The sequence below is a fragment of the Ptiloglossa arizonensis genome, chromosome 2, assembly GCF_051014685.1.
Source record: "Ptiloglossa arizonensis isolate GNS036 chromosome 2, iyPtiAriz1_principal, whole genome shotgun sequence".
NCBI lineage: Eukaryota > Metazoa > Arthropoda > Insecta > Hymenoptera > Colletidae > Ptiloglossa > Ptiloglossa arizonensis.
Genome location: NC_135049.1, coordinates 20503140 through 20527678, shown reverse-complemented (window position 1 = coordinate 20527678; position 24539 = coordinate 20503140). Strand labels below are relative to the sequence as shown.

At 48.5% G+C, this 24539-nt stretch overlaps 1 protein-coding gene across 5 annotated transcripts in view; it reads left to right on the top strand.

Moving 5' to 3' along the window:
* The first annotated feature begins 238 nt into the window (after positions 1-238).
* Positions 239-24539, top strand: part of LOC143143839 (cell adhesion molecule 3-like) — a 46280-nt gene continuing 21979 nt past the window's right edge. For 2 of the 5 annotated variants that reach the window (XM_076305579.1, XM_076305575.1), the window contains exons 1-2: positions 239-388; positions 2126-2329. In XM_076305579.1, coding sequence (XP_076161694.1) covers positions 2284-2329 — 46 coding nt within the window. In that variant the 5' untranslated portion in view covers positions 239-388; positions 2126-2283. Of the gene's footprint in view, positions 597-649; positions 1593-1946; positions 2040-2125; positions 2330-24539 lie in introns of those variants that run through there. The other 3 variants (XM_076305576.1, XM_076305577.1, XM_076305578.1) reach the window with 3 other exon arrangements.

Sequence of the window (24539 nt, the reverse complement as noted above, 5' to 3'; positions counted from 1 at the left end):
GAGCGGGCGCGTTTCGGATCCGCGATCGGGCGGGCGATCGATTCGGCGCGGAGTCGGGGAGGCAAAGATCGGCTCGCGGTCGTGGTTGGCCGTTCCACGCGCGACGGACCTTTCGGCGGAGAGTCGCGTGCATTTTGCACCTGCTCGTCGCGCAACGCGCACGCGCACAGGTGCACGACCTACCGGCGCACGGACCTAAACTGGCGCGACGTCGAGCTTTCGTAGTCGGCATCGGCCATCCGCGACGCGAACTTTCACTCGGAGACGCTCCTCGCCCTGCCGTGTCGTGCCGGGTCGCGTCGCGTCGCGACACGTCGGCGAGCCGACAACGCGAACCGCGCTCGTTCGCGCTCCTCGTATCCTCGAGCAAGGAAAACGACCTATCGCCGTAAGACGATTTTTCACGACGTTGTTCCAACGACCGTTCCGATTCGATCCCGAATACTCGAATTCTCCGCTCGTTTCGTCCGTACGTCCGGTCGATTTTCATTTTTTCGTCCGTCGATCGTTCGCCGGTTCGCTCGGCAGCGCGCACCACCGCGAGACAACGGCTGTGCGCGCTCGTTGAACCGGAAGCAGCTACCGGCGGCGTTGCGGTAAGCCGCTCTTAATCCGAATCGGAGATCGGAACTTTGAAATTCGATTTGGCACGGGAGAGACGGGTGTCTCGAGCGATCGGGGTAACCGCGGACGAACGGACGTACGTACGGACGAACGGACGGACGTACGTACGGACGAACGGACGGACCGGGATACGGAATTTTCGATCGCGGGTACGTCTCGATTTCGCGATAAAGGAAACTCGCGCGACGGATCGCGAGATACGCCGCGGCGAGTCGATCCCATCGACGCGAACGCGTCGACAAATAAACGAGCCCGCTACCGCGCTCCGCCCCTTCTTTCGATGGATCCGAAAGGGAATAGTCTCGGTCGAATCAATACGCATTCGCGACGTACGGTTGGAAAAGAGGGGCGGGAAACTGGGAATCGAGTTGCGTGCGTGTCGCTGGTAGCGGACGGCTACTCCACGGTGCACGTGTCACGGGAGAAAAACAGAGGGTCGTGGTCGTGCGGCGGCGGTACCGCGTCCGGTAAACAGCCAAGCCGTCCCGGTTAATAATTCGCGTCTCGTTTGTCCTCGGGACCGCCAGCCCGGTTGGTACGCGTTCGCGTCCCTCGTTACCGCTACGATCGATCCTCGAGGCGACCGAGACCGATCGGCCGATCGCGACGCGACGCGACGCGATGCGACGCAACGCGTCGCGCGAACCCGTTGTGCACGCTCCACGGACCAAAGAGAGGAGCACGTGCTGCGCGCTCGCGGTCGAAGGAGCTCGAAGCTTTGGGCGAGATTGCAACAAGTTGCATTTAAAAGGCGAACCTTCCGTACGCCGGCATACTCTCCTTTTTCTTCTTTCTTCTACCCTCTCTGTGTCCTTGGTCTCCCTTCGGTTTTTTCCACGCAACCGTCCACTCGCGCACGCTTCGTTTACGAAACCAGTACGAGAATCGTCGCCGATTCGCTCTATCGAAACATCGAGTTCGTAACCGCGCGCGTAATATCTCCAGAGTTTCCAGGAAATTTCCCGCGGGTAATTACCGAGCGAAACGATTTAACGGACGTGGAGCGCGCGTATCTATTCTCGGTTCCGACGCGAGGAGACGAGACGAGACGAGACGGTGCGGTGTCTCTTATTTTTCGTCGACGTTGCGATCGTTGTTCGAGATTCGGCCGAAAATTACCCACCCTCTTAACGGGTCTGTCTCGGTGCCAAACCATCGACGACGCCCGACGCTATCGGACGGAAGATCGGATGACGCGGCGCTGCTAAAAAATCGCGGAAACTTCGAAATCCCGGCGAGAAGCGTTCGTCGACGATCGACGAGGAGGCTTTCGAAGGTTTCCGCGTTATCGGGACGATTGCTCCGGCGTTCGTAGCGACGGTTGCGGCCCGACGATTCGCGACCAGGGTCGTAAATATTTCCGAGCTCCTTCGAGCGGTGCGCTCGATCGTTCGGTCCGCGCGAGCACTTCGATCGTTACGTATCGCGATCGTCGAACGCGAGTTTTACGTCGCGGCCAGTGATCGGCCATCGAGAAGTAACGCGCGCGTGTTCATCGTAGATCGCCTCGCGTGGAAGCCAACGAAGCGGAAGGAGGCTGGATTAGGAAAAACACGAGGAACACGACGAACGTCACCGCCGTCTCCGCTGCCTCCGACTCCTTGTAAACTGTTCGTGGTCCGAGCGTCGTGGAAGCCAGCACGCGCGCGAGACCCGACGATGGATCTCGCGCTGCTCTTGCTCGCCGTCATACTCAGGCAAGAGGGTGAGTGTGTTCGATTCGAGACGGTGCGTCGAATTTATCGTCCGCTTCCCGCACGGAACGAGCTACCGATCTCGAAACGGTCGTTTCCCACGAATAACCGAACGATGATCACCGGCTCGCGAAAAGGACGCTCGCCGAGCGTCGTTTCGAACCGCGTTTTCGAGTAGAACCTCGAGAGCCAACGGTTTAAAAATGGCACTCTTTCTAATTACGTTGCGCGGTTTCTTCCGTGTTATCGCGGTTTTTCCGAGGGGTAGGTACGCGCGAACGCGGTGAACAGGGACAGGCGACACGGAAACAGGGACAACGGAGCCAGGGATCGAAAGTAAGAGGGAAAAGAGCCGAGAGAACCAGGCGGGGAGGAAACGGAAGGGGAGGCCGGCGGTAAGGGTAACGGCGAGGGGGAGGAGGAAGAGGAAGAGGAAGAGGAAGAGGGTGGCTGGTAAGAGAGCCGAGAGCGGGATAGCTGGAATTTACGACGTTCCGGTACGCGAGCTCGACGAGGGCGCGAGAAAGAGAAACGAGGGAGAAGGACCAAGGATCGTTAGAGGGTCGAGAAATAATAAAAATCTCCGGTAGCGGGACGACTCGCGGCGGAGAAGTAGAAATTAAACGAAAGTAGGTGAGACGGGGCGACTCGTTGCCGCGCCGCGAACGGAAAGCGAAAACGACGCCGAGAAGCCGCGCGCTCGAGAAACCGATCGCGACGAGAACCGCGTCTCGTTCGATCGAAGAGGCGAACCGAGGGAACCCGTGAAACGTTTTCGAAATCGAAACTCTCGTTGTATCGCGAGAGCGAAGGGCGGGCGCCGGGTGAGCGGGGTTACGGGGTGAAAGGGACCGATGTGAAATTTTCAGACGATAAACTCCGTGGTGGAACGACTCGTCGACGAGAACGGATCGGCATAAATAAATTAAAACGCCCGCCGAGCCAGAATATCGAAAGCTCTCGAAGCTCGACGAAGACGTCCGCGGGGGATGGAAACCGACGAATTAATTGCGGAGGAGAGGAGAAACTCGGTCGGCCGGTCGCGTTCATAAATTATCGGTATTATGTCGAAGAGACGCGCGTCGGGTCTCTCGTTTATCAATACGTTGCGTTATAACGCGGCCCGTCGAGCGCGACAGGACGGTCACCGCTTTTATAACGGGATAATATTAACTGTAAATATTTGTCCGTCGCTTCATTTGCGGCCGCGCTGGACAATCGCGCATACATCGACGTCGAACGAACCACCGGCCGAACGCGGGAAATCTATCATTTTGATTTTCGCTTACGCGAGATCCTCGGGTTCGGCAAACTCCGCGTAACCGCTCGTTCGTTCGCGTTGAAGAAGAAGAAGAAAGCCGGGGATCGAGAAAAAAGAAACAAAATAAAAAAAAAATAAAAGAAAAAAATCGATCGCGCACGAACGATCCTCGATCGCGCGCGTTTCCTCGTTACCGAGGACCGGCTCGAACACCGCCACGTTGCGTACGTAATTTATCGATCGGTGTGCAACGCGAAAACATGAAAAACGAGGCCGCCGGAACGCGGACGGACGAGGCCGGACGAGGCGACAGCAGGGGAAAACGAAAAATGATCGACGCGCGTAACGAAGACGAATTAATAAAAGAAAAACGGATCGGTGGACGCGCGTGCGCCCTCGATCGACGTTGTCCGGTTTATAGAGAGCTGGGAACGCGCGAAAGACGAGACGGTGAATAAAACGCGTACCGTATCGTCGCGCGTCGTGTGTTTCGAGAATCGAAAACGCACTCGGAGTAAGCGGTCGGGCGAAGGTTATATCGCTTCCTCGGTCGCGAGTCGTTTCCCTACAGCCACCCCGCCCGATGAAGATAAAACGGGATAATTATAGAGCCTATCGGGGATCGTGGCGCGGCTAAATTTCGTCGAGACACGCGAGATCGTCGAAAGAGGGTTGGCAATAAAGGGAAACCGGGCTTAAGTAAAAAGAAGGAGAAAAAAAACGTACCGAAGAGGGAATAAACTCGCCGCTGGGGAAGTAAAAAGGGTCGGGTGCGAGGTAGGGGAATGCCGAGAACGGGGTGTCATTAATTTTTCATACGGACTTGGCACATCTGCGTTCGGTCGGCCACGCTCCGCAACCCCCCTAATTATTTCTGGCTCATCATTTTTCCTACCCGCTTCCTCCTCGTCCCCCTTTTTAACCCAATCTCCCTCTCTCTCTCTCTCTCTCTTTCGCTCTCGTTCTCGTTCGCGCGCGACAGCGATTTCTTGTCGCTCGTCTCGAATCGCGCGTCGTCTCTGCACCGTCTCGATAGAAACCGTGATTCTTCGTCGAGAAACGTGCGACGGTTGTACCGCGTGGTCGATTCGGCGCTGCGTCTCTCTCTCGATTGGAAATCGAGAAGCACGTTTCTCGACGGATCGTTACGTTCGAAGGACATCGTAATCGAGCGTCCCTTGTCTCTCGTTGGTACGCGCGTTGCTTCGAAGACGACACGCAAACGATCAACGGGAAACTCTTCCGCGATTGTCGAATTATTTTCGATGGTGGTTTTACTCTCGTTCGCGATCGTGTTCGCAACCCTTGGTCCGTTGTACGCTTGGCGAGCCGAGCCGAGTCGCGACGGGCCGCCGCGGTGGCCGGCTCCGATAGCTTCGTCTCGCTCGTTCGGAGCGTTCTTCTCGCTTTCGGTCGTTCCTGGAAAGGTACTCGACGAAGTGCGATTTCAGCGCTTTTCAACTTCGATTCCCCGTCTACTTGGACCTCCTCGAACCGGAAACGAAATGTCCGCAGTGGCTCGAAGCAAGCCCCCGCGTGAAAATTTTCTTTTTCTTCTCTCGATAACGACCGCGCGCGCTCGCTCGTTCGCTCGTTCGTCGAGTTACGCGCAGCTCCGTGTTTCCGTGTTTCACCTTTTTGGCACGTAACGGCCAATCGCCGGTTCGTTCCTTCTCCCTGGTCGCGATCGTCGTTCGACGATACGTACTTGGACGCGTTGAAGGGGGGTTGGGGGTCCGCGTGGGCGTGCGAATTCTGTTCACGGTTGCCGTTAATTCACCGTCGCAGTGCATCTCCGTCGAACGAACGAGCTCGCGTCGCTCTCGACTCGTTAATTACGGTGGAAAAAGAACCGGGTTTTCGTTAGAGGAATTCGTTGCATTACCATATTTTATATCCTCGATTCTTGGTCCGGCTAGGCTTCCAGCTACCGTTAGCTTTTTATCGCTTTCGTAATTCGGCTCGTTTCTTTCCGTTCCAGCGCGTCGGCCGCCGATAAACCGTTTCCGCGTGAAAGGACAAATCGGGAAACGGAAAAATTGCCCGGCTCGGCGTTCGCCGGGAAATCGTCGTCACCGTTCACCGTTCACCGTTCACCGTTCACCGTTCACCGTTCGCGTTCGGCCGGCTCGCTCCGTCCCGTTATCGCGATTATTTTTACGTACGTTGTCCCACGGCCGAAAATACCTAATTAACGGCGGTGTTCGCTCGCTTACGCCTTTGCGCGCACTCGGGAATCGATATGGTGCCAATTTACCAACCGAATTCGAATAATTGACGTTGCATTAAATATTCGCGTTGCAATCGCTTCGCCGTTTTCGGACGCGTTCGTGCGGGAGTAATTTTCAATTCCGTACTAATCGAAATACCGTAACGTGGTCACGCGAAACGACGTCGGATACGCGAGCGAGAATCGACGCCAGTCGGAAGAACCGCGGAGGAATGCAAAATCGTTCGTTCGACGAAGCGAAACTACCTTGTTCGACGACCCTGCGAACCAACTATCCTCCTTTCGCGGGGATCGAGGAAAGGGAGCGAAAACAAGACGACGGGATTTCCGGGATTACCGAACGAAACGTTCGCGTGGCGCTGCGAGAGAAAAAAAGGCAACCCGAACAGAGACGGAACGAGAGCGAGAGAGGGAGAGAGAGAAACTTTGGAAAATACGACAGCCGGAACGACGCGTCGTCGCGACCGATGCGAAAACCACGAGTCGGAAACGCGGTGACGCGATTTCCTATCGGATAATCGTACCTTGGCCGAGATGGAAAACCGTTTCCACGCCCGAACGTCCCTTTCGGTAACGAATTATTATCTTTGGCGGCGCGAGGTCGGCGCGGCTGGTTGCGCGACCGAGCGACTCGCTCGAGCGTAACATCCGCTCGAAGCTCGGTTAACGAAGATTTTTCTCATTAACGTTCGGCTAACGAGAGAGCGAGGTTAAAAGATCCGTTTAGAAGAGGGTGTATCTTTCACGGCACGGCGCGGTGCAGTCCCAGCCGGTCGCGTTTACGATCGTTTCGGTAACGGTCGCGACTCGGCTTCCGATGCACGGTTACGAGGACGCCGCAGCGGCGAAGGATCGTCGGCCTCGAGCTCCGACGAGGATGTAATTAAAGAGAAGGCTGGCTGAAACCCAGCGAGACGGTTCGACGCGCGGTTCGACTCGAACCGAGGACCGGCCTCGGCGCGACGCAGTCTCACAATTACGGCGAATAAAATTTAACGAAGTGTGTGGCACGTGTACGCCGCGAACCGCGATTCGCGCACGCGCTTAATTAAGTTCGCTCGTCGCCCCTGCTAACTTGATCCGACGCGATCCAGGCCCGTCGAGGTATGTAAATCGAGTTCCCCGGCCAGTTCCTCGTTGCCCGGATCCTCTAATTTTCCGCGCACATACAGATAGCTCGGAAAAAAGAAACGAGAACTCGTAGACGGAAACAGTGGCAGGGGTGAGGGAACCAGGGAACGAGGGAACGCGAACCGTGTCTTCCCCGTCGAAACCGATCCGCTCGTCGATTCGACGAAACCGTAGCTGCGACGTCGCGAGATTAACGCGTTGAACGCCACCGGTGGTCATCGATGACCGGCTCGGCGAAGTTACGATAAATTCTTCGAAGCACCTACGAGACGCGCGAACTCCGATGTAAACTTTTAAATGATCGATCATCGAATGTTTCGAACTCTTGGATCACGGTTTCGAGAAAGTAGGAAAAAGTGGCACGTAGGTGGGGTCCATGTGTATCGAACGATACCGACTCGAGGGACGAAGAATCCGGAGCTTCCTCGAAAAACGCGAAGGGGATGGAAGATCCGGGTTTAACGCGACGATCCGGAGAACGGATAACGAGAACGCGAAAATTATCGTCGCGCGATATAACCACGCTCGGATCCCGACAGGTGACAGGCGTTCGTTCGTACACGGCTTTGATTTTTCCGCGTTCGGCGCCCGCGTCGACGTTCGGAGATCACCGCCGTAATTTTCTCCCGCAGTTTCGCAATTTGGAACGTAACGCGAACTCATTAAATCGTAACCGCTTCCTATTTTCCTCGTTATACCGTACACCGTACATTTCTAATTAATTCATCGGGTTTTGTTTCTCCGTGTTCCCGGCGTTCCACCGTTTTTCATCCGGGGCTAAAAACGTCTGGAGAAAAAGGGTAAAACGGTCGAAATTAGTCGGGGGAATTATTTTCGAGGGAATTTGCATCGGCCGGAAAATCGGGAAAATTGTTGTCTCCCGTGGAAAACCGTGGACCGGTCCGGGGCCGGGTTCGGTGGAAAGCTCGCGGCGCGCGGCGCGCGGTGCGCGGCTTTTCGAGCAAATACGATCGCGAGCGTCCGTGCGTGGCCGGGAAATAGGAATCGAAGGACCAACTCGCCGATGCTGCCCGGTAAAGGAATATCGAATTTCCCCCGATGGGTCTCGCGCCCGTTGAAGTACTTTGGCGCAACAGATATCGCGAGGCTGGGGAAAACGATGATAAAACAATTTTTCGAAATTCGATGGAAAAGAGAGCGAGCGCGTGTGAAATCGCGCACGGTCGTCCCGCAGGGCCAGCCTTAATTCGGCTTAATTCGTCGATAAAACGATTGGTGCCACCGCGTCAAATCGTTAACGCCTGCCCTGTACCCCGCCGCTCTCTCGACCCCCACCCCGCAACGGCCCAACATTCGTCCCATCCTCACCGACTGCTTTCGAATCGATTCCTCTTTGAATACTTTTCCCCTGTCCGCGGTCTCGTCGATGCGACCAGTTCGTAACGATCGCGAGCCGCCCAACCACCGTAAATTATTAAGGATTTTGACTCGACAACGCTCGTTCGCGCCCGTACATTCGATATTCGTTCCAACTCGCGTTTTTATCCGCGACGCGATTCCTAACGCGACCGCGGACCGTCCCACCGAGAAACGAACTCTCGCTAAAAGCGGCATTACTATTTTTATATTCCGGCGTAATTAGGAATAATACCTTCATTGCCTCGCGGTACGATGAAGTATACGCGAAAGCAACCGCATCGCGAGTGGCCAGAGAACATAAAACCCTGCCGCGTAAAACGCAAACTCCTCGCGTTTTTTGTTTTCCTTCCTCGAGTACAACGGCGAATTTCCCTTTTTTCCTTCGCGTGTGCCCGCGTTACGATGCGCGCAAATTTGAATACACGGCCCACCGAAGTACTCCCAGGAATACGCGAAACGCGAAACGCGAAACGCAGCGTTCCGGCCGCGTGTGTCGCGTACGAAACGTCGATACGATATATCCCCGTGATTTTCCACGCGACCTCGAAGAGATCCTCGAACGCGAAACTCTCGACGCGCGAATTCTTTACCGACCCCTTTGCGCGCAACAATGAGGCGCCAATGTATCGATTCCTCTTCGGATTATCCGCTCTTTTTTTAATCGAAAGCGAAATAATACGCCTCGATAATACCTTGCCCCGACAATGTTCGGAATACCGAGTTATCCGTGCCGCGCGATATTAAATTCTTCTGGAAATTTATCAATTCCTTCGAGCGCGACGGATCTCGATCCAGCCACGTGCATCGTAACGATCGACTCGTACGGGAAAATTTATTCGCGGAGAAACGATTTTCGACATTTTCGCGAAACGCACCGAATCGATCGTTTCTACGATCGATGTACGAACGTACCGTTTCTCAAGACGCTGGAAAAGTACAGATTCTCGAAGTTGACCGATTTCGTCGACTTTTACGGAAACTACTTTCGAAATTCTTTTTTTTTTTTTGTCTCTTTCGATCGATTTTTCGTTCTCATTCGCAATGCCGTTTCCGCGATACGAAATCATTAGAAATATCCGCTTTTCGGAAAATTCGCCTCCCGGGTCGAGTCTCGATCGATTTGACAACAATATTTCCATATTGCGGCTACCGTTCCCATCCGATCCCGCTTTTTAATTCGCGAAAGCTCTGAAATTGTGGTCGTGGTATACGGACAATAGACACGTTGACCGCTAAGATACAAAGCGCGTTTCTAAATTCCACGAAACGGTCTGTACCCGATCGCGAATGCGCGGTTTTGCAATTTTTCCCGTAAATTATAATCGCGGCGCACAGTACGGAGTAGATGACTTTTGTCGGCGAGATCGGTGCTCCACGATTTACCGTTTTGTTCGTTACGATACGAATTCGGAAATTAAAAATCATCATTTTGTCCGATCTCGAAAGATTTCGATACGAAACGTTTAATTTCATTTTTTTCGCGCAGTGTTTCGCGATAATTAGAAGAGAACGTAATTTCGGGCGGTGCACGGTCGAAAGATAAGAAAAATTTTATCTCGCGCGTCGTGATAGCGAGTTCGATGCGTATTCGAAGAGACATTCCTTTTTTTCGCAACTTTGCACGGTAAGAGTATATGCAATGAAACCGGTAGAACCGTTAAGAGCACCGGCTTACAGAGACCGTATGAAAATCAAATTACGATCGCGAAAGGATTATTTGTTCGAACTCTAAGCAATATTAATATTACTACATTCAATTTTGTTACCAAGGAACAATGGAAAGACCGTTCAATTTTCTTGAAAGTCCCTTTAAAGCAGAAAGAACGATTAAACGCGCCAGAAGCTAACGCAGCCTTGCGTCCATTTTCAACGCTCGACTTTCCGCGAAAATACTTTCAAACGAAATGGCTTTCGATGCGATTTCGTAATAATTATTAATATCAATATTCGTATTAACGTGTTCTACCCATCTTTTCTCTTCCACATGCACGAGATGCACCACTTCCTTGCGCTTTCATCGCGCAACGACGCATTCGTTTTGTACGTAAAGAGTTATTGGACCAGAGTGGGTACTTAAACGACTATAAAGATATAAATTGCATCGTTGCAACGTCTACGAGGAAAGTTACAGCTACAATATGCGATTGTTCGATTTCGTTAATACCTTTTATGGCGCAAAAAACGTTTGGGTTTTCCGAAACTACCGGTGACTTTTGTCAACCTGTTCCGACCACGATTTTAAAATATCGGCGAATTGAAAAAGCGCGATCGAAAGAGAAGAGAGCACGGAATACGATAATATTTGTTTCGAATTCTTCGAGACTCGAACCAAGGTCGAACTTTCGAAATAGACACTATTTTTAATATTTCTATGGTTGAAAAGAACGTTTCTTTGCAATTAAAAGAAGAAGAAAATATAAAATTTTCGTAAGAATCGTCGACTTCGACGTTCGACAGTTTCTAAACAATTTCGTAAACGGTAAAACGATGACTTCGGAAACCTCTTTATTTTCATCGTGGACCGCGACGTACCTTACACGTCGGATAATTAAACGATCGCTTTATAATCGCTCGAAGTATAACAAACTAGAAAGTTCCATAATTTGACGAAGAACAGCCCTTCGACGGTGTAAAAAGAAACACTTTTTGAAACTCGAATACTCGGATTTTAAATCCTATCGAGCATATTCCGCTACGATGTATTTCCGAGCAATGGCACCGCTTCCGAAACGATCGTGTCGAATCGTTTAAAATTTCTCGACTTGGAGGTCGTGTACGGAGTTTAACAAATTTTTGTCTCAACTTTTACCAACGGAACGTGAAACTTGGAAACCTGAGCTTAATGGTGCCCTTTTTTTAACGAGACTATTATCTAAATTTAAAGCGAACCTTGCATTTTAGCTCTTTTGGTACGAAATCCGAATCATGCCGGCGGCATTAGCGTTACCCAAGGTGTACCACAAGGTGGTTACGCGGTTGGATTTACACTTGGTGGAATGGTGTGTGTTGGATATGCATCGAGTGTGAAAAAAGTGTAGTATGCGTGGAATTCTTGTGGAAAGTGTGCGAAACTTGAAAAACGGTTCTGTGAATATTTGGTGACACGTTTCGCATATTCTACGAAAATCGCACATTTTCTACATTCCTCGCGAGATGTAAGTCCAACCGCGCAATCTTCTCGCGATACAGCTCGGGTAACGCCAATGCCGCCGGCATAAATCGGATTTCCTACCGAAAGAGTCAAAATCCAGGGATCGCTTTAAGGGGATAATGGTTCCTCTCGATAGAAAAGTAAGCATTCTTGGGGAATTTTTTTCTAGCACAAGAGCACGATCAAAATATCCGAGGCTTTTATCATTCGTTTTGTACGTTTTTGTAATACGAAAAATCGTGGCAGAAAAAAAAAAAAAGGTATACGATACATGTCTCTGGTTCGAATCGAGCTTGGACGCATAATTAAAGTTTTTTATGGCCGCACGGGTGGCCCTTTATGGCACGAACCAGGATAATTAACAAATTTCCAAAATTGACAAAATGATAGCATTTTAAAGGAAAATTCGATTTTCTGGACGAAAAATTTACTCTTTGCGCGAACATAAATGGAACTGGAAAATATAAAAGTATTGCTCTAATTCGGCTGTAGGCGTACTATATCCAAGGGTGCCTCCAAATATGAAGTCAATCGAATTATTAGTGCCGAGTTATCTATTACACTATACCGAAAGACGCGGTTTAGAGAGAAACGTGTTAAAAGTTTCAACTTCTGTTTTCGAACCGTGCGAGTGTATGTCTGCACCTGTTATGTGTCGAGCTTTCCGAACTTTCATAAATTTCAAAATGTTTCCAATTCGCCAACGATCAAACACAGACGTATTCTATATACTTTAAATGATCGATTTAGAGAAATTAATTTTTTTTCAACTTCTCGATCAAGAAGAGAAGAACGATCTCCTTAAATTGCCATAACTTTGAGAACAAAAAGGAACCTGGTTAAAAAAAACGACACGATCGAAGATCAGAATTTATGATTTAAAAGTTTAAAAGTTGAGAAAAAAATTGTTCAAATTCCATACGCGACTAGGTTATTAAGGGATTTTAAGCGATTCGATATAATCGGATTCGAAACTTTGATGTTCAAAATGTTCTTTTTCCCCTTTGCATCGTTTTGCAGCTATTCTTCGCAAAATCTTCGGCACAAATCCGAAGTTTTCTATTATCCGAAAAATAAAGTGATCCTTTAAACCTTTGGCGAAGTATATGTCAATTTAAACGAAGTACCTGACATCGAATACAAAAGTGATCGATTTTACGTGGAACAGTTCACGCAAGATCTTAACGTCTCGAATCTTACGATAGATATTGATGAGATTTATGATTATTTCGTAATCTGATAAATAAAAAAATCTGTCTTTTTATTCAATTACGCACCTATCTGTGCAGAAAATGTTACAGTATTGGGAAAAAATTCTAGGGAAGAAGAACATAATTTCACTTTCATCTCGGTATGTAGTACTATAATTATAACTGAGCAATACGAGTTCATACCTGAACGTTCTCCAGCTACGAATTTAATAACTCACAGTTATTACTTATTTAATTCTATCGAGTACGGTACTGAAGTGGATGGCGTGTATATACATTTTTGAAAAGCATTTTAATTTCGTCAATCTCGCCATTCCATTATGCAAACTACGAGCCCTTGGAATCCCTGGAAGTTTACTCTCCTGATTGTCTAACTTTATTACCGACAGAATTCGAGTAGTAGAGTTTGTTAATATATACTCCAAGAATATTAAAGTTCTTTCTAGAGTTCAACAAAGATTCGTTTCAGATATAATTTAATTTTTCCTAATTTTATAATTTCTCATTGTACGTCGACGATTTAATGATATACAGGGCTTTCTGCGTTCGCGATGCAACCGGGCGAATAAAACGTTTTCGTACGGGGTCCCGTTTTCGAAGGAAATAAAATTTGAACATTTATCGAATACACCGGTAGGTATTCACTGTAGGTATCGACTTTTGTTTCTGCTTGCGTTTCTATTTATAGTCACGAGCAATGTTGTTACCCGCTTCCTGTCAATTCTGCTATCTTATTGTCGATTCGTACTACTAGTCTCTTTCGTTTCGTAACGACATCAAGATACGTACGCGAGAATACGTGGACACGATCCATTGTTGTACTGGAACATGCAACGGCCAAGTATTTGCCGCGAGTCGCTCGTATCGAGAACGCTATTCAAATTGCCGTCGTCCCGATAGACGTGTAATTGCAAGAAAATTGCAAACTCTTCTCGAAAATCGTTCTTTTCGGTCCATTTTAGAAAACGATGTACACGTTGTAGCCGAAGAATACGCGCGTAACACAACGATTAATCGTGTACCGCATGACAATGCAATTGCGTCCTTATCGCTCACAAAGAGAGCAAACACTTGAGCCTCGTAACTTTATTTCACGAATGGTTTTCCATCGCTGGCTGTTGAAACAACATCGTAACGATCGGAATTTCTTATATCCTATTTTATGGACGGACGAATCAAAATTCACACGCAATCACATTTTCTACCGAACCGCTCGAACGGTACGGCGTATTTAAATTTCTTGCTCGACGATTTACTCTATTCATCGAAAGGTGTACCTCTGACCACTGTATAAAATTTAATCTTTCAACAAGATAGAGCACCCTCTAGTTTCACTCGAGAAGTGAACAATTTTCCGAACGAGTAATACGAATGTTGGATCGATCGCGATGGTACCGTAACCTGACCACCACGATTACCAGATTTAACACCTTTTGAGTCCTTTCTACGGGGTTTTGTTAAATCAAGGGTATATTCCGGAGACCACGGAAGCGTTGAAAAATTACAAAGATATCGTTTCGGTCTTTGAAGAATTGAAGAATACAAATGATACGCTACGAGTGAATAATAATTTAGTTCGAGGAACGTAGATGAGCACATAGTATCGTAACCGTAATTTGAAACAGTTTCTGCATCGGAAGACGTAGTTTTGAAAAAACAACGTGTACTCGTATTTACAAAATCATTAATATTACATTACAGCACGACAGTAAGAATAATAACAGCATCGATTGAAAGCAGATAGTGACATTGTCAGAGTTTTAGAACTACAAATACGAGCAAAAATAAAAATCGGACAAGTCGAATTTTGCAGTTAGTATCTCGAGATCGAAACTTCGTACGAAACAGTTTTGCACTCTGGTTTTGATTAATTTTTTCACGAGGAATCATCTTTTGCCCGTGGTACCGCAATTGCAGGAACACCCCGCATAGTAACGTACATCCTCGAGAGTCGGTTCTCGATACGAAAGCATTTCATTTGACCAAAGGAATGATCCACAACGAACGAGCTAACATTTAATTCGTCTAAGTGGTGCGTAATTGTAATTAGCCAGGTTTGCGAAGTATTCAAAGGTCTTGTACAGTGTCCATTTATCGTTGAGATGTTCTCTTTGAACGTACCAGATAGACGTCTGAAATGATTTTCGTTATTGCATATCGAACAGCATCGTATAGGGTACGGTTGCTTTAATTGTATCAATCGAATCATTACATCCAATGAGAGGATCGTGTTTTGGACTTTAATTCTGTTTCTTTTTTTCTAAGAGTTATGATATTTTATCGCAGAGTTATTTGAAGTAAAATCCTGCATTTTTGCGGTGTGGTGCAAAACCCGATTCCGTATTGTCGCCATTGATTACAAAATAAACTTGGAATGTGCGCAAAATGCGAGAAAAGAGTGCGAAACGGGTAAAGAATTTTAAGGAAACTGTACTGTGTTTGCGACAAGCGCTACGCGTACGTATACCGCGCAAACTATGTATGCAAACGAAAACAATCCCGCGCAAAGATTACACGCATCGTAAAAATGCGACACTTGCCACGCGCACCATTAAAATACTCGGCACGTTACGCGCAGAGGACAAAAATCACCAATATATATACCATAGGCGCGCAAGCTCGCTCGCGCGCGCACACACCTCGTTTCCTGCGCAACGAATCAAGCATTACGTACACGTTACCGCGCGTGTTCCACTCTCGCATCGCATAAATGCTGCGTACATCGCGCACCAACAAGCTGCGTACATCGCGCACCTACAAGCCGCGTACACGTTTATTGTTACACAACGATAGCTTTATCACGATCGAACAAAGAAACGAAAGGTGTACTCGTATATATTTTCGACGCAAGATTTTGGTACTCGTGTTACCTTCAACCCAGGTAATCAAACTTTCCCTTTTTTCTGTGCCTAGATTCAGGCGTCTATGATTAGCCATTGGCAGGTACCGCTGTTCAAGTGCTCGTTGGACGGTTTCGTTGTTTCGAAGGTGACGTAATCGCGCGCAAGTCTTCGATGCAAAAATTTCTAATTCCGTTCGTACTTTACACAACGTGGCAATCATCCGTTGTTACGGTATTGTCAACAGGTACGATAGACACGAAAACGAGGGACAAAAAATGTCTCTATTGCAACATTCAAAGCATTCGAACAATGGCACCCCCGAGTGCTCGTATTACCTCCGAATTCCCTTAACTATACTCTAAATGACGTTCCATTGTCACCGGTTGACAGTATTCGTGACCTGGGTATCCAATTTTCGGCCAACCTATCTTTTGGCGAACATTATCGCGATATCGCCAATAAGGGTTTTAAAACCCTTGGCGTTGTTGACGGAGCTGAGCGATGTTTCAACAACGTTAACAAATTAAGAATTTCTCTTCGACGCGTCCTCGTTCGGAATATTGTTCGTTGGCTCGGTCTCCTTATTTTAACAACCGTGGCTTTCCTATCGAGAAAGTGCAACACAAATTCCTCGGTCGTGTTGGTTTTCGTATCGGCAGTCCTGCTCCGACAACGTGTCGTAATTACGAATACATGCTGCCTGGTTTAGGTATAACGAGTCTCGAGAAACGGAGAGGGACGTTCGATATCTCGTCGTCGATACGCAAGGTGTCGGTGGTTCCATCGTGAGCCTAGATATTCTCGAATTATTCAAATTTTACGGTTCCGATAGAAATCTAAGACGATGTACCTTCGGTATTTGGAATCGTACCGCGCTGCTCGCGATAATTTTAATCGTATTTACCTACGAGTACACTTACCAACGATCGCAACGTCGCGATCGATCTTTTCCGAAACTCGACGCGCGAACTCGTTCGATCTTTGTTGCGGGTTTTCGATAGATACGTATACACGTTCCTCGCTACCCTTTCTTCGTACTCTTTACTTTGTATTTCTCTTATTTCGTATTTCGTACAGTCGATACAATTTATTTATTCGTTCAACGGGTGAGCATGCTTTGATACGACGATAAATAATCGCAGAGAAGCGTTCAAGTTACGGAGACCGAGCCAAGATCGGCGTACAGCGAAATTAATAAATACCCGTCGAGACGGTTAAATTACTTTCAAAGGAGGCCAACGATCCTCCAAAAAAGTTTTACCCGTCGTAGCGAGTCTCGAGGTTCTCGCGCAAACGAATCGTACGGTCGGTTTTTCCGTCGGTCCAACATTTAATGACAATAAACGAATAAACGAAATGGAAATTATCGGCGATGCGTAACATCGGGAACTCGTTTCTTTTTTTTTCCATCTTACCTCGCGACGACACTCTCCTTTCTACTCGACCGAATTGTCCTACGACGATCGTTCCCGGTCGCTTCCCGTTCGTTTCACGTTCGCCGTTGGACGTCTTTAAAGTTTGAAAAGACGCATCGGCAGCGAACAATAGAAGGTCGTGGACGAGCGCGCGCGATCTCACCGTCGAGCTATCGAACCAGAGACGCGACCCGCCGACCCTGGCTCCGCTCCAAAAGTAATTTCGAATTCCGCGTCGAACGCGCCCGCGTCCGTTTTCGCGACCACCGGAGATCGAACCATACGTCGAACACGCTTTACCCGTAATTCGTTCGATACCGTTTTCTTCTCGTTTGTCCGTGTCGTTGGTACGACGTAGAGGGTTCGCGATACCGGTTCGAGTCGCGTCTCCTTTACACGGCTCGGTGAGCTAAATCCCGAGAATAGGTATTCGTCGTTCCGTCCGTAGTCCCGTCATTGGAATATCGCGGGAGCATCGAAAGTGGTTCCGCGCGCGGGAACACGGTAGACTCGAATCGAGCACGATCCTAAAATGGAAATTTCTGCACGACGAAGGTAATCGACAACTACCAGCGTGGCTACCCATCGTCGACCCTCATTAAACATTGAAATGCGTCCGGTGGTCGGGGCGTTACCACCCTCCGACGGTTTCGCGTGGCGCGCGACCCTTCTGGGCCGGACGTCCGCGAGCCTCGATCGAACGCGGATCGAATCGCCTTCGAAAAAAAGCAACCTTTTCGTCGTTGGACACTTTTCGTTTCGACGTATCGCGCGAAACGAAAGAGAGTCACGGAGACACCGGTAACACACCCATTCCCATCGGGGAACGAACTGTTCGCAAATATCGAACGATTGATTTTAATCGCGCAGAGCCATCCGCCTCTTTGCTCGGCTTTCTCCGCGTCCATTCACCGGGGGCTGCAGTTACGCGTTGTTTTCGAGATCGCGGCGAAAACGAGTTCGAGGTACGCGGCAAACTTTGATTCCTTTCTCATCCGACGCAACGAGAAAACTTTTCCTTCCTTCTTCTCGCACCGGTAACCCGTCCGCCTTGCCCCTCTTCGTTTATCCGCTCACCCCTAGTCTTCGGAACTTCGCCAGCTGTCGGAGACTTTTATCGAAATTTTCATCGGTCTCGCTCTTTACGCGAATCGAGAACGTCGCGGTGCGTATCGCGGGAAAATTTTATAATTAATCGCAACGCCAGCCACTTTGTTCCCCCTATGCCGGGGAATATTCGAAAGCAGCGATCGAATCGGGAGGAGTCGGTCGATTCTTTTATCGCCGCGATTCGCATTCTCTCGTCCTCGGTCGAGAGGCTCGTCGAGCCGAACCCGACGCGACCAACGCGATAATTAATATTAATGTCTCGTTCCATCGTGCGTTTCAGCTGAGTCAGCCAGCGGAGCGGCGCACGTACGTATGTATGTAGATCGCGTCGCGCGGCCTCTTTTCGCTTTTTCTCTTTTTTTCTTTTTTCTTTTTCTTCTTCTTTTTTTTTTCTTTTTTTTTTATACCTTCTTCTCCCGTCGATGCTCGTTTCGCGATTTCCACGCGCCTAACCGAGTCGCGGATCGACACCGGCGGGCGTTCGAGGGTAAAATGTGCCTCGACGGCATTAAGGAAGGGCCAGGAACGTACGCGACGTATGGACGGTTTCGACGGGCGTGTCTTTCGTCCCGTACGTCCTTCTCCTTTTGCTCCTCGGTCACGCCATAACCCGGAAGCGACCCTTTCTCTCGGCCAGAGGGGCCCGTCGAGGCTCGTAAAGACAAAAATCGGGACTCTTATCGCTGGATAAATTTATCGCCGTGTCTACCGAGGAACGAACACGTGGAAGTGTATATACGCGCCAGCTACGAAAGATACGACACGAGGGAGCAGCAGCTCGTGCGCTTTTATATCGTTTGCTCGATTGTCCAGCCGCGGGCTACCGGACACATTCCGTGCTCGCCACTTATTCCTCGAGCAAGCGCTCCTCGTGCACGTGGACACGCACGCGTCCATCCGCGCACGCTCGGCCGCCCTGGTTGATAAATTGCCCTGGAGGTTGTCCGTCCGATTGGAAACGCGCGCGTTCTCGTAACGTCCGTTACGACGTAGACACCGTGCCCGTGGTTTCGGCGGTCTCCATCGTAGACCGATAAATCGGAGACCGCGCCTCGCCTCCGCGTACGAATCCCTCTCGTTTCCCCGTAACCGTATATAATGGAAACGTTAACGTCGAGCGACGGTTGCGCGGTCGCGTGAAACTCATCCGAACGCGATAATACCCGACGGTCGTTACCTTTCCGTGTCTCCGGCCTCCTTTGGAGGAGCGCTTTAATTCGCGATAAGTACGTAAGGGGGAATTTAGCTCGTGGCGTGACGGCAGATACGAGCTAACTGCCTACCTGCTCGGACAGCTGCTATTGGATAAGATAACGACTCCTCGGACGTTTGCCCGGTTCTCTTTATTCGGGCCGCGATCTCGTTCGACGATTCCGTCGATCGCTCGTGCGCCCTTCGTCTCTTCGATTCGTAAGCGTAATTGCGCGCTTCGACCCTTCGAGCGTTGAATATTCCCCATCGAAGCAATCCGCGTGAACGACGCGCGTAGTTTTTTCCTACCGTGAATTTCGACTATCCGAAACGCGACTGAGTTACAATCGTGATCCTTCCGCTCCGAACGAAACGATACGAGAAAGTTATTCCATAGTTTTCTCTGAACACGTACGCACGTCCATAGTACTCGAAGTGTTAAACGACGCGACGGGAGTTTCCGCGCGCGATCGAAAACCGAACGAAAATCGAAGAGACGTTGCTCGTCTTTACTCCGAACGAAATTGTTCCTCTCGCGACTCGCGATATCGTTCCGCGCTCGGAAACGAAAGGCCCGGACGTTTCCGGACGAAAAACGGAACTGAATGTGGCCGCCTAGCTGCGCCACTCTCTCTCGTTACCGCGCCAATTAATTTCACTTGCCCCGAATCGCGGATAAATCGGTTTTACGACTTCGAAGCGAGGCGGAACTCGAGGATGTTACGCTCCAATGAAACGCCGGAGACGGACAAAACGGCTCGCGCGTAGATACACGCGGCACGAGTGCCGTTTAATTGTACGCGTCGTTCTTTTGTTCGAACGAGAAACTCCCGTTCGACGTACCAGTGCCGCGCACAATTCGCCCAGCGACCGGGAAATACTGAAGCACGGCTTCGGAGCAACGCGTTGTTGCGTCGCGAGTGACACAATGATGGCGAGTTACGACGAAACGAAGGGCAAAGGTAACCGAACGTACGAAACCCGAGCGAACAGAGGCGCGAGTGAACGCGACGAGGACGTCTTCTCGAACGTATTTGGACGTTTACGAGCCAACCCGCTATCGAAACACCGACTCTCGTTCATTTCCCATCGATCGATCGCCCGAATCGGCTCGTAGAGTTTCCTCTAACCACGCGAAAGCGACGCGGCGTCTTTCCAGAGTTGACGTCCTTTTCGGCACCAAACAACCGAGAAACGTCATTTTCCTTTACCGAACCAATTACGAACTCTTTCGATCGATAATTTTGTTTACGTGTTGGCATATTTTGCGAACCTATAGTTTGCGTTCGTTTCGTGGTCGCCACGAAAATCGCCGAACGAAAGAAACGATGACAAAATTTGAACAAACTACCACGACGAAAGACGATAATGATTTTTCTTCTCCCTGTTCGAAGATCGCAACGTTATCCCTAATTCCAAAGCTACGTGTTCCGGTACTTCGAAACAGATTCCATTTGCAATTGTTGCTATTCTTGATAATTGTATCGAAATATTATCAAAGTTGCACAGATACGGTATAATACGACTTGGATGGAAATTTTCTGGAATTTTCAATCTGGGTGAACTGGACGGATATAGAAATGATCGGAAGAGTGTGTGGACTCTGACCGACAACTGTTATTTCCGATGGCAACGGGAAAATCGAACAGTATCTGTACAGTTTGGATATATACGAGAAAGATGTAAAAATTCGGAAGAAAGAAATGGGAATCGTGTTGGTGAAAGACTGTGAAGAGATTCGACCGATTTAGTAAAACAGGAGCGTGCGAAAGGTTTTACTTTAGGGGATAAAAAACAGCACAGCGAAGAACGTTGCAGATTACTGTAGAAGAACCGTATTAGGAAAATATGAAAATTGCCGTAGAATTTCGCTGGATACGAAACCACAGCATAGTAACTGTCCATCTCTTGCTAAAACCATACGAGTACTTACCGAATTATAATAGGCCGACCGATGAAAAGCCACGTTGTTGGACTCAATGTCTCGTTCGAAACGTTAAAGAAAGTTTGCGTAGCACGATACGACGTAAGTGTTCAAAAGATATTTCTCCATCGAAATATCTTATCGAAACTGCGATCGCGGAAGCAGTCGACTAACGCAATAAAGAATGTACTGAAAACATATTGCGTTCGTTTCGTGACAATAAAACGACAGCTTAACTGAGCGAACACTCGTTGAAGATTGTTGAACTACGTCATCGAAACGCGCAAGAATTAACGAAACGTAAACGTGCAAGAAAATGATACGAATCGAAACAATTGCGAAGAGACCGAGATTTCCACGAAGCAGAAGCGAAAGGATTCACGTACAGAGTAGGTGGTTTTTAATTACTACTCGTTACACATTTTGCGCCAACGTACGAGCTACGGTCCGAATCATTGATCTTAACGTTAAAACAACTCCGACGAAAATGAAGTTTTCGAACCGAAATTCGTTTCGCAATTTATGTACACGATTTACAACGAAATTGTAAAAAGAATCAGTTTACGATACTAATTCTTAGGCGATCCGGTTCGGTGTAAAAAACCACATAAAAGTGTATATTCTCAAAATTTTCTCGAGGATATTACCGATAATTGATTTTCTCCGAATGATTTCCCTTAAGGATGCTTAATTGGATGGACTCGAAAACAAGTCGATATTCGCACCGGTATTGCAACGAAGAGTACGAAAAGCGGATTACCATCGACAACCTGAAAGCTCGCGAAACAGCAAAAGAGGAGAGAACAAGCAAGCCATAGGCGGCAACAAAACTCTACGAATGTATATTTTATACCGTTGATAAATTCGCAATGGTCGGTGGAGTCAGCCGTCGAACGAAATATTAGAGTTCGAGTTTCGGTCCGGTGATCCGATTCGCCGATTGTTTTCTTGGCGCAAAGTTAACGAACATTGGCCGTTCTCGAGGTCCAAGAACGACGATCGGGTCCACTCGCGCGTTTCGTCGTCCGTGGAAAGTGCGCGGCGTCGGAATCGAGCGTACTCGAGCCTCAGTTTCGGGCGTATCAACGTCGTAACCACGAATTTACACCGCCTTTGAATACGTTCGAATTAAGAGAGTTCTGTGCTCGTAACGCGACGTTTTCACCGTGGGGCGAAATCGATCGTGCGGTGGACGTTAATTCGGGCGGCCTCGACGCCGAAGGATGATTTACCGCACGGTAGTAGACAGCATCGTCCGCGACGAAAGGCACGGTCAAGAGGAAAGGGAAGAGGACTCGCGGAACTCGCGTTCGCATAGAAGGCAGCGAGTTCGGTGGAGAACCGACTATGAGTGGCTATTCAAAGTCGAACCAGCGTGCAATTAATTCCTGAGCGAGGGGAAAGCGAGTCGTAGCGGCCGATAGGGTGCACTCGTGACCCGCGTCACGATCGTTCGGCCAAAAGCTGAGTAGTCGAGACTCGAACTCGCTTATCTCGAATAACGACCCCGCGGGCGCTCTAATTCAATGGACGATTCCGCTACGTACACCGGAAGTGACGGTATTGTCGTAGTTCCAGACCGTTTCCAACTGCTCGCCACGAAGCCAGAACGAGACGTCGAATCGTCGATTCTGCGCGCAGAGTTATCGATTTGCCGCAACTCGCGATTCATTCGAAAACCAAGTTATCGCTCGTTAATGCACGGATATCGAATTTGCGACCGATCGAATTTGCGGTCGACTAAACGTTGTCGTCCACGCGGTGGACGATCGGGTCTACGAAATTTTCCAAAGAAGAGAAAAACAAAATGTCTCGCGAATCGACTCTGAAGAGCTTCCGCTCTCTCGCGGTTTCCGAAAAACGATAGCGAGCGAACGCGTAAGTCGCACCACCGAGAGTGAGTTTTATAAGCATCGCTCGCGTCGTTCGCTTTGCCGCTCTAAGCGCTTACACGAACATCGACAAAGTCGCCGCGATATCGTAACTCGTGCTCGTAAAAGCTCGCGCTCTTACAAACCTTTTTTTCTCCGCTTAAGAGGCAACACCGCCTTTCCGATTTCAAGATATCGACTGTGTTCCCTTTCTCTCGTATTTTCTCAAACTTTTACATTTTAACGATAACTCTGCGCGAAATTCGATACGTTAACGAACACGCAACGTTAACGCGTTTTTCGCCGAACGGTGGCCAACTTTTCTCGAAAACTACTTACAAGATTCCCTCGAAATTTTATTTTTGTCATAAAATAATTTATCGTCGAACGATTCATCGAATATCGACATTCCGTTCAGACCCGATTGTAGTCTTTCGGATATTTCGAACACGATGTTTAATTTCGCAGAGTTAATAATCAAAGAAGAAATTTGTTCACCCGTTTGGAGAAGAAATTTTAAAGAAAAATAATCGTACGCGAGGAAAGTTTCGCCCCAAAAGCTTCGTTTCTCCGAGATACTTTGCGTTCAACGCAAAGTAATCGTAATTTCTGATAAAACGCAGCATTCAAATGCAAATATAAAGTCTTTCGATAACGAGCACCGAGCAACACTTGTTTGCACAAACCTGGCGGTGCCTGTTCTCCGCGCAACTGCAGCGTCCGTATTATTTTTACAGCACTTTCGAACTTGGACGAAATTCTCTTTCTTCGTATTCGGAGTGTGAATTTCTATCTCGCTTTTCATAAAGTTCCAAAGATTTCGCACGTATCGTTGCTCCATGGTGTTTCGAATAATTTATTATCGTTTTCCTACACAGATAGTTTCACGTGTTCGAAGGTAGCTTTCGCGATCACAGCTTCGATAAGATACTACGGGAGGAAAATATTTTTCGCTCGGCATCGGAGCAGCCGTTCGTAGGTTACTTTGTCGTACATTGCTAAAATCGTATAGAGGAATTCTTCTTTGGGAGGTGTTTTGTCCACTCGGCGTAGAAATATCGTTTTCGATATACGAAACGCGCGATTCGAAGTAACTTTCGTACTCGTACAACCGAAACGTGGCGGCGAATAACGGCACGTTTTCCTTTTATCGGAAAAATCTCAAACATATGTTCGAAATTTTACAAACGTTGAAAAATGTACCGGCGAAAAAAGTAGACGATAATTTCGTCTCCAGTTTCGATCTACGTATCGCGAAAATCGAAGCATACGAATCTAAAAATGCTCGCTACGATCTCTTCTCGAAATACAAAATTGAAACAACGATCGTATTTTTGTACGTTTTGCGTCGTTAAATTGTTAGAAACTGTTCGACCGAAATTTAGAATCTTTCGACCGTAATATTTTCGTCGATAGAAACAGTCGATAGAAAACCAAATTTACGATCACGATATCGATACGAAAGATCGTTACGGAATCGCATGGTTAGAAAGAGTACAAACA